The sequence below is a fragment of the Corella eumyota genome, chromosome 4 (genome assembly GCF_963082875.1).
Source record: "Corella eumyota chromosome 4, kaCorEumy4.1, whole genome shotgun sequence".
In the NCBI taxonomy this organism is placed as follows: Eukaryota; Metazoa; Chordata; class Ascidiacea; order Phlebobranchia; family Corellidae; genus Corella; species Corella eumyota.
The window spans coordinates 12529732-12540024 of record NC_137493.1 but is presented as its reverse complement, the minus strand read 5'-3'; the positions used below and the strand labels follow the sequence as shown (position 1 = coordinate 12540024).

Below are 10293 nucleotides of genomic sequence, written 5' to 3'. Positions count from 1 at the left end.
TACTAATATATCCGGTGTAAGTTAACTAGTAGGTTAGTTAAAGCACGTCAGAGTTTCGGTCTATTGTAAGTGCAAAACCTAAAATTGTAAAGTTTACGAAGTCCCAATACAAATTGAACCCGAAATCAATTACATTGTTTCGTTATTGAAAAAAAATGTAAAATAGAACAATTAGTAAGCAATTTAAATATTTAACAGCAAACATAATAACAAGAAAATACAAAAATAAATTTCAAAAATATATTTCTACACAAAAAAGTCACAAGAAGTACAATTCAACAAGCAAAATATAAAATCTTTTTATTAAATGTTTGTTATTTAAGTCATGTGCCGTTAAACTAACAAAAACTGCTCTAGTAAACAGGTAAAACCACCAACGGCAAATGTGTTACTATACTAAAACAGTAGCATTCCAAAAAGCGGGAAAAAAACTAGCCCTAAAAAAACTCACATAAGAATGAATATATCTAGATTTTCACCAAATTTGAATTGAATCGAAAAAAAATCACAAGTTTATTTATTTTAAAACGGTGCCGCTAATAGTGTGAGCGGTAGTTTTCATAAACAGAATTCTGGAAAAGATAAATAACGGTTTTAAATTAAAACTTATTGAACAACATTTTATAATAATGAAGATTATGGGATAAATAAACGTAACGCAAAAATGTCAACTAAATAAAAACAGAGTTATGGTAGCATACCAACGATTTGTCATGGTAATAAGGAAAAATAATAAATAAAAAGGTCCCTATGAAAGTAGGCTTGCAAAATAACCCATTATCCAAAATCTGCTCAACAATACGGTACAAAATGTATAACTTATTTTTTTTAAAAAGTTAAGCGAATTTTGTTATTAAAAGTGATTAAATATTTTTGGTGGCAATAATTTAGAGTATAAAATTTTAATTGCTTAGGCATAGCGATAATTTTGCAACAAAATTTACCCGGCAGCCAGATGCGCTTCTTACAATGGTTTAAGTAATTAAAGAGTTTAAGTGAAATTTAAATCATACCAACCTGATTAACTGATGTTGTGTTAACAACATTAGCATAAGGAGATTCCAACACCATATTTGTACCTATTAAATAAATATTTTTTTAAATTTTAGTACTGAATGCATGAGGCTTAAACACAACTAAATAAATACTTTACTTAAAATTATTAAAAAAAATAATTAAATTTTTATGTGAAAAAAAAATTTACCAGAATGTGTAGACCTATGCATAACTTTCTTTTTTTGAAACCTAAAAAAATTCTTGGTTTAAAATTTAATTTATTATTTATTGTTGTTTGGACTTAGTTTTTAATCTATGTTGTATGATATTATAAATACATACTACACTATAGTTAGTTCAGTGTTATTTACCTATATTAAAAATAATTTTTACCTTTTCTTTACCATCCAAATAACCACCACAATAATAACTAATACTACAACCACTCCAACAATAGAACCAATAATTGCCTCTTTGGACACAGCAGATCCAGATTTACCATCACTTCCACCTAAAAATTTAATTTAAAAACAATTTATGCTTTTAAGTTTTTATAAATGCTTTGAAGAAACAGACAAGTAAAATACATGCAGAATAAAAAATTGGGGGATCCTAAAAATTCAGGATTCGGCTGAAACTAATTAACTTTGTAGCTGGATAGGTCCAATAGTTCAAGAGTTAAGACTGATAATGTGTTAGTTAACAACATCAGTAATATTTAACAATGCCACACAAACAAAATTAGAGTTATAGATTTCAATATGTTTGTATTTGAATCAATTGTGTGTAACAGTTCTAGTTGTAAAGAAAAAAATTACATTTTTGTATAATAAATGTTATGCTGGACCATTTAGTATATTACGTAACAATAATTAGCAAAAAACATGTTAACCTGTTTCTATTATTTTAATTGGTGAAACACAAGTTCCATTTACATTTTTCCATTCTCCAAAACCCTCACAAGAACTTGCTCTAATCTAAAACAACAGTTTATACAAAAATAAAACTTCTTTTAAGTATTACCAAATTTAGTTTGTTTTAAATTTAGAAACAATTACCCTAAACAAAACAGTTTTGTTGTAATTATGAACATTTAAAGGTATTTCCATTAAATATTCATTTTCCATTGAAATTAATAAGCTGGGATTGAAGGTAATCAATGATGTGTTTGTGTTGCTTTGGCCTTCAATCTAAATCAAAATCAAAATATTATTCTAATCTTACCTAGGATCATTGAACAATATTTCTATTATTTACTTACCATGTATGATAAAATGTCATCCACATAACTAGTTGGTATTGGCCACTTGATAATACAATTTGGTTGAGTTGAATCAACATAAGATAAAGTTATGACATCAGGAATTCCAAAACTGGTTGTAACACTTGAATTTGATGTTACTGATTGGCTACCACAATTACTTAGTGTTACTGTTACCTACAAACATTATTCAAGAATCGTATCATTCATCACTTCATTATAAGATTACTTTAATTGCAAAATATATACAATAATAAATTTATTCATTAAATTTATGTTAATGTTTACCGTTGTTATGTAGGAAGTTCTAGGTGTTAAGTCAGTAACAACAGCATAAGATTGATTATAACTGTAGTGATTTGATAAAGTTACACTCTGTGAGCCAGATAATAGAATAAACACCTTAAGTATTAAAGAATCTAAAACTATTATTCAGTATTCTCAATTACAAATAAAATAAATTACTAAGTTTCTACTTTTTTTACCAACTTACTTGTACATTTAAGGTCAAGTTGGAATAAATTGATTGAAGTGATAATAAATTTGTACTCCAGGTTACATTAATAGAGTTACCATCACATTCTACAAGGTAAGCATGTGTAGTCACTAAAATATAAATTTAAATTTACTTACCAACAATATTATCTACAAATTTGACTACCATTTTTTATTCATTTTTATAATGTTAATTTACACTGATATTGGCAGGCAAAGTTGTATGTTTCTGTACAGTTTATTGGTATTAGATTCCAGTAACCATTTTCATAATGAAATGCTGTGCACAGGTTAGGAGTTTGTGGTAATGTAAAGAAGTTAACTTGAGTTTGATCAGGCCAAACCCAGTTGTTATCTAAATACTTTGCTCCAACTATTAAATGAGTGTCTGGTATATCTACAACATTTTTATTAGTCATGTTAAAAATATTTTTTATTACAACATAAAATGATATCATATACCAAACAATCATTTCTATAAAAAAATGGACTCTTTTATTTTTGATTTAAAAAGTTTAAAAAACAGACAATTAATACACTTTTTTATTGTATATTTATAGTTTACCTAAAATTTACAACTAAAATAAATAAAAGAACTAACAAAGATACGAATTAAGAAGCTCAAAATTTTTTGTTATAAATTTAAATGATTTTATTTTATTTTTTTTTTAAACAATTTAACCTGGAACAAAAATAGGATTCTGCAACCTTACAAATCCCTCAATACCCTGATTTGAATCAACAGTTGCAGTTATTTTGGTGGAAAAAAGTTAAGAAGCTCTTCCTAAAAGATATCTTTTCAATGGATTAACATTATTGGAAGATCCAAAAAATTGAAAGTCAAAACCAGTTTGTCCTGAATAAAGGGATTAAAAGTTATTGTATATATATATATATATTATCATTAATTTTTTTAAATGTTATCGATTTTTTTACCATGTTTAATTTTTTTTATCTAGGCTATAAAATATCGTGTTTTTACTACAAAAAATTAAAAAAACAAAAAAAATTGAATTAGGGCAACCTAATTAAAAAATTATTAAATAGATTTGTTTACCTTCACCAGGTATATAAACACAATTTTCAGGTCTATCCCCCACTGTTATACCCCACCTTGTATATTCAAACTGGCAAAAAGTAAGAGGTTGTGTAAATCCTGGTCTTGAACTAAAAATAAAAACACTTTTTTACTTTTTAATAGATTTAAAATACGTATTAAAAATTAAATTTTTTTTCTAGACTTTTAATATACTAAGAAAACTAAACCTTTTATAAAAATCAACATAAGCAATGTCTCCTAGACGTCCAGCACTCATCCAACCATCTATTTCTTCAGGTGATAAAGCATATCTGTATCCTCTACCCTGTTCATGTGGTTGATTCTGAACTCTTTTGTAAAATATTCATACCCTTTGTAAACCTATAAAATAAATATTAATCTACATATTAAAAACAAACAAAATAATATTAAGATATTTTATGTATTTAATAAGAATATAAAAGTTAATCATTTAGGCCATCATAATACTAGGGTTACAAAAAGTTTAACTTAGATAATTACTTACAACTTAAATTCAATAAGTTAAAACTGTTAAGCATATGAATTTAAACTTACCATTTCTGTATTTGTTGTTGATAAGATTAATAATCAAATCATTTGTTTGTTGATCTCGAATTGAAACCACATTTCCACCATTTTCCTGACAAACATTCTCAGCATTTTCCACAATAAGTTGATTGTCTGATAAACTATATACAGTATTTCCAGTTCCAATTATGCTGTCACTGCAAACTTAACAAACACACAAATATAATAAATTTATTTATGTAAAGGTTTGTTTTGTAATTACAGTATGTATTAAGACAAAAAAAAATTTTGTCAAAACTTTCTTACCTCCTTTGCTTAGAGTTGAAATACATAAAATAATCAGCATATAAAGCAAAATATTATATGTCCCCATTACAGTTACTTTAAAACCTATCTGATTATTGAAATATTAATTACTTAAACAATAAAACATAACTAAATCTTATTAGAAGAAAATATTATATATTGATAAGGCGCATCAATGAAATTTAATACTTCTAATTTTGTTAAACACGTTCCTTACATTTGCCTATCTGCACAAAACAAGTTTGTTTAATACAAAAAACAATATTTTTAAATAAACCCCACACATATTTTGTGTAACTAACTGCTTAAGACTTACTTACACCATATTATACATTTATCTCCCACCAATAAGTAATCAGAATATAACTCAGTTAAGCTCATAGCCTCTTAAAAGTGAATCGTAAATTACTAAACTCAAATAAACATCAGATTAATACAAAATATTCTTAATACCATTTACCAAACAAAAAACAAATAAAGTTTAATTAATTCATTAATATAGAAGTTATTATGAAGTACAGATATTAGTCATCACTTACAGAAAAAAAAGTTTGCATGACTGTATATTAAAACATGCAGTCCTAAATAAACTGCTTTATCAACAAAAGCTTGTACAAAATTAGAATTTTTGCCAAAACCTAAAAACAAAAAGGTTGTTTACAGATTATTATTAAAAATAAAAGTTAGAATCTAATAATCTGGTAGAATAGAAACAGTCACCTATTAGGAAAAAGTTTAAAAAGCAATTTATGCAGCGGTGAGTTATTAATATTTCCTGCTTAGGTTATTAAAGGAACAATCAATATATTCAGTTTTTTGTAAACTTTCATAATTTTAAAAAATCATGTTTTTTTTTACTTTAGTACCACAACCACTTAAGTGTCCAACAAAGCTATGAGAGTGGGCAGGTGGTTTAAAAAAATAAAATTAAAAAGTCAAATGTGGCTTTTTAATTATAGTTACTCAAATTGACAAACTTTGGGTACCAACAAAAACTAAAATATTAAAAAACACTGCGATTAAAATAAAAAAGTAAACAAAAGTTATCACCAAACAAAACAACAACAAAATTAAATGTTATATTTAGGGGCAGTATTTTTTATAAATAATTTCATGTATACAAAACTAACAGAAATTAAAACACAAATTTAAATAAATATTAAAAAAGACATTTAGTCAATTCCTTATACAAGATTAAGTTCGACCAAGCTGGTGATCTAGAAACATGTTGAATTTTTCCTTAAACACGAAATCTAAAGTTATAATTTTTGAATCATAAAAATATTTACATTAAATACAATTAAAGGATATATTTAAATTATTATTATGGCATAAAACTTGTATACCTACTTAAAACTTTGAACTGCTGAATCTATTTCTTAAAGGCTAGTTTTCATAAACAGAATTCTAAAAAAGAAAGAAAACATATATATGTTAAATTGTAACTTGGGTAGCCATGGTATTATTAACAATTTATTTTTATTTTTTATGTTTACAATTAACAATCAAAATAAGTACTTTTTGAATCCTCTTTCTTTAATTTTTAGTACATTTAAATGATATGTATACAAATTAAAACTTAAATTCTTATATTTTAAGCCATAATAGAGTTTTATTAATACCCAACAACTTGGACAGTTTAAAGTAGATCTAGATGCCAACATTTAAATGTCAAACAACAAAATATTTTAATTTCAATCTTTAGGTTAACCTGATTAACTGATGATATGTTAACTACATTAGCATATGAGGATTCTGCTACTAGTACAGAAGCAGCACCTGTAAATTGTTACAAATTTAATTGTAGTTGAATTTACACTAAGTATTTAAGGCATTCACAGCACTTACTCTAGTTAAATTTAAAATAAAATTAAGAGTTTAATAATTAGTCTAAAATATCGAAACTAATTAATGTGGATTTAAATTTTACATAAACCACAATTATTTTAATAAAAATGCAATTTAGTTAATTTTGTTTAACTTAATTAATTTTGTACCAGATCGTGCAGCTGTTTGAGGTGCTTCTTTTGGTAAACTTAAGGATCTAAAATTGAATAAAATGTAAACAAGATGTAATTTATATTTTATTTATTTTTTTTACGAATTTAATCATTTATAACAACATGGATTTTTTACCTTATTTTCTTCATCAATATAATCACAACCACAACAAAAATTATTAACACAACAACTCCAACAACAGATCCAATTATAGCTCCTTTAGGAACAGATACTTTAGACTGATTACCATCTACACCTAAAATTTCTTTAAATAAAAATAGAAATGTAAAAATGAATGTTGTGAATGCTTGTAATTTTAGTAAAAATAATTAAGCCTTTTTTGATAAGACAAATATAGATGCATGAGTTACTAAACATGTTTTGCAATAAATAGTTTTAATCTAAAAAAACTAGGTTTAACATAAAAAGTACAATAATATATAAACCTGTTTTACAGGTTCCATTTACATTTCCCCATTCTCCAAAACCCTCACAAGACCTTGCTCTTATCTAAAACAAATAAATATTAAAACCAATTGTATAAAAAGAAAACTTTAATACAGTAAAATATAACTTACACTAAATGTAACAGTTGTGTTAGGATTGTAAATATTGAGGGGTATATCAGTAAAATAAAAATTTTCCGTTTTGTTTAATTTCTTAGAATCAAAAGTTCTCGCGTATTTTATATCATTACCACGACTTTCAATCTAAAAAAGATTTTCTTTTAAACTAAAATAAATTGTCAAATACAAAAAAAATATAATTTTGTTTTGGTAAATTCCTAACCTCATATGAAAGAATGTCATCCACATAACTAGTTGGTATTGGCCACTTAATAATACAATTAGGTTGGGTTGAATCAACATAAGATGCCGTAATGACATCAGGAATTCCGAAACTGGTTGTAACACTTGAATTTGATGTTACTGATTGACTACCACAATTACCTAGTGTTACTGTTACCTACAAACAATATACAAAAAGTGTATCATTTATCACTTTAATATAAGGCTACATTAATTGCAAAATATATACAATAATAAATTTATTACTTAAATTTATGTTTAATGTTTACCCTTGTTATGTAGGAAGTTCTAGGTGTTAAGCCAGTAACAACAGCATAAGATTTGATATAACTGTAGTGATTTGATAAAATTACACTCTGTGAGCCAGATACTACAATATCCACCTAAAGTATTATAAAAGTTAAAACTATTATCCAGTGTTTCCTATTGCGAATAAAATTAATTAACAACAAAGTTTTTTTACTATCTTACTTGTACATTTAAGGTCAAGTTAGAATAGATTGATTGAAGTGATAATAAATTTGTACTCCAGGTTACATTAATAGAGTTACCATCACATTGTACAGGGTTAGCTTGTGTGGTCACTACAATATATGCTTAAATTAACTTAACAACAATTTTATCTACAAATTTAAGTACTTTTTTATTTATAAGTTAAAAAGTTTATTTACATTGATATTGGCAGGCAAAGTTGTATGTTTCTGTACAGTTTATTGGTATTAGATTCCAAGAACCATTTTCATAATGAAATGCTGTACACAGATTAGAAGGAGTTCGTGGTAATGTAAAGAAGTTAACTGGAGTTTGATCAGGCCAAACCCAGTTGTTATCTAAATATTTTGCTCCAACTATAACTCGAGTGTCTGGTATATCTATAGTAATTTAAATTGTAATGTTAAAGTTTTTTTATTCAACAATTTTAGGCAAAAAGTTTTATCATTTAAAAATGCATTAACATACAAATGTGCTTGAAAAAAATGATTACTAACTTATAATTGAAGTAAGATAATTAAAGGAACTTAATTAGCTACCATGTGATAAACTTAACATTTTACATTATAAGTTAAAAAAAATTAATAATATTATAGTTTTTAACAACAATATTACCTGGAACAAAGATAGTTCCTTTTAACTTCACAAATCCTTCAATACCAAGACTTGAATCATCAGTGGCAGTTAACTTGGTGGAAAAAGGTTGAGTATTTCTATCTAAAAGATATCTTTTCAATGAGTTTTTTTTTTTTACATTGTTGAGAGATCCAAAAAATTGAAAGTCAAAAACAGTTCCTCCTGTACATAGAGATTTAAATTTATTACAGAAAAAAAATACAACAAAAATATTAATTTAGCTCACTTTTAACTTTTAAAAATTATTTTATATATAAATTTATCTATAGCAGGTTTACCACCACAATTAGAAGGTCTAGGTCCCAATGCTATACCCCATCTTCTAAATTGATATTGACAAAATGTAAGAGGTTGTGTAAATCCTGGTCTTGAACTAATATTTAAATAGCTTATTTGCAAAACAGTTTGATTTATTTAATTCTATTTATTGAAATTGCGAATTACAGTTACTACTTAATTACTATTAACCGCCACAGCCAGTTAGTTACAAACCTATTATAAAGATCAACATAAGCAATGTCTCCTAGACGTCTAGCACTCATCCAACCATCTATTTCTTCAGGTGATAAAGCATATCTATATCCTCGACCATAAACATATCCCCAATTTACTCTTTTGTAAAATATCCACACTCTTTGCAAACCTATGAGTAAAATAAAATCTGTACATATTAAAATGTAAGAACTATAATTAAAGTACACTTAATATATAAGTAATAAGAATTTGAAAGTTGATCATTACCATTTTAAAGATCACAAAATGTTATTAGTTATTATTACATAAAAAACTTATAATTTACAATAAATTAGTGCAAATTGTTAAGCTTACATAAATTTAAACTTACCATTTCTATATTTGTTGTTAAGAAAATTAACAATAAAATCATTTGTTTGTTGATCTCGAATTGAAGCCGAATTTCCACCATTTTCTTGACAAAAATTTTCAGCAATTTCCACATTAAGTTGATTTTCTGATAAACTGTATATAGTATCCCCAAATCCAACTACGTTGTCACTACAAGCTTAATTAAATTATATAAAAATTATCAATTTTTTTTTTCTTTAATTATAAAAGATAACTTGGCACTATGTAAAAGGTGGAGTACAGTATGCGGAGTGCAAAGTATTTTTTATTTTTTAATAAAATGACGTCATAACCCCTTTGTGCCACATTTTTATTGACCCAATCTTAAAGTAAATTCAATATGCAATCGATTGATACTAACTAAAAGTTGGCACAAAGGGGATAAAGGGGTCAACGGGAACAATATTTGACAAAAATACGTATTTCGATTATCAGTGTTTGAGCGGAAATGACGTCATAACCCCTTTGTGCCACATTTTTATTGCCCCAATCTTAAAGTAAATTCAATTTGCAATCGAATGATGCTAACTAAAAGTTGGCACAAAGGGGATAAAGGGGTCAATGGGAGCAATATTTGACAAAAATACGTATTTCGATTATCAGTTTTTCAGCGGAAATGAGGTCATAACCCCTTTCTGCCACATTTTTATTGCCCCAATCTTAAAGTAAATTTAATTTGCAATCGAATGATACTAACTAAAAGTTGGCACAAAGGGGATAAAGGGGTCAACGGGAGCAATATTTGACAAAAATATGTATTTCGATTATCAGTGTTTGAGCGAAAATGACGTCATAACCCCTCTGTGCCACATTTTTATTGCCCCAATCTTAAAGTAAATTCAATT

At 26.2% G+C, this 10293-nt stretch overlaps 1 protein-coding gene across 1 annotated transcript; it reads right to left on the bottom strand.

The window, feature by feature from the left end:
• Nucleotides 1-113: 113 nt before the first annotated feature.
• Nucleotides 114-5027, bottom strand: LOC145750864 (uncharacterized). The gene is made up of 14 exons (XM_082566935.1): nt 4979-5027; nt 4368-4544; nt 4019-4139; nt 3810-3919; nt 2952-3149; nt 2751-2863; nt 2546-2659; nt 2258-2434; nt 2055-2186; nt 1889-1973; nt 1390-1507; nt 1205-1245; nt 1018-1079; nt 114-572 (listed from the first exon to the last, which is right to left on the bottom strand). Exons 1-14 carry the CDS (start codon nt 5025-5027, stop codon nt 537-539), a joined length of 1533 nt encoding a protein of 510 aa, XP_082423061.1. The 3' UTR covers nt 114-536.
• Between the last annotated feature and the right edge of the window lie 5266 nt (nt 5028-10293).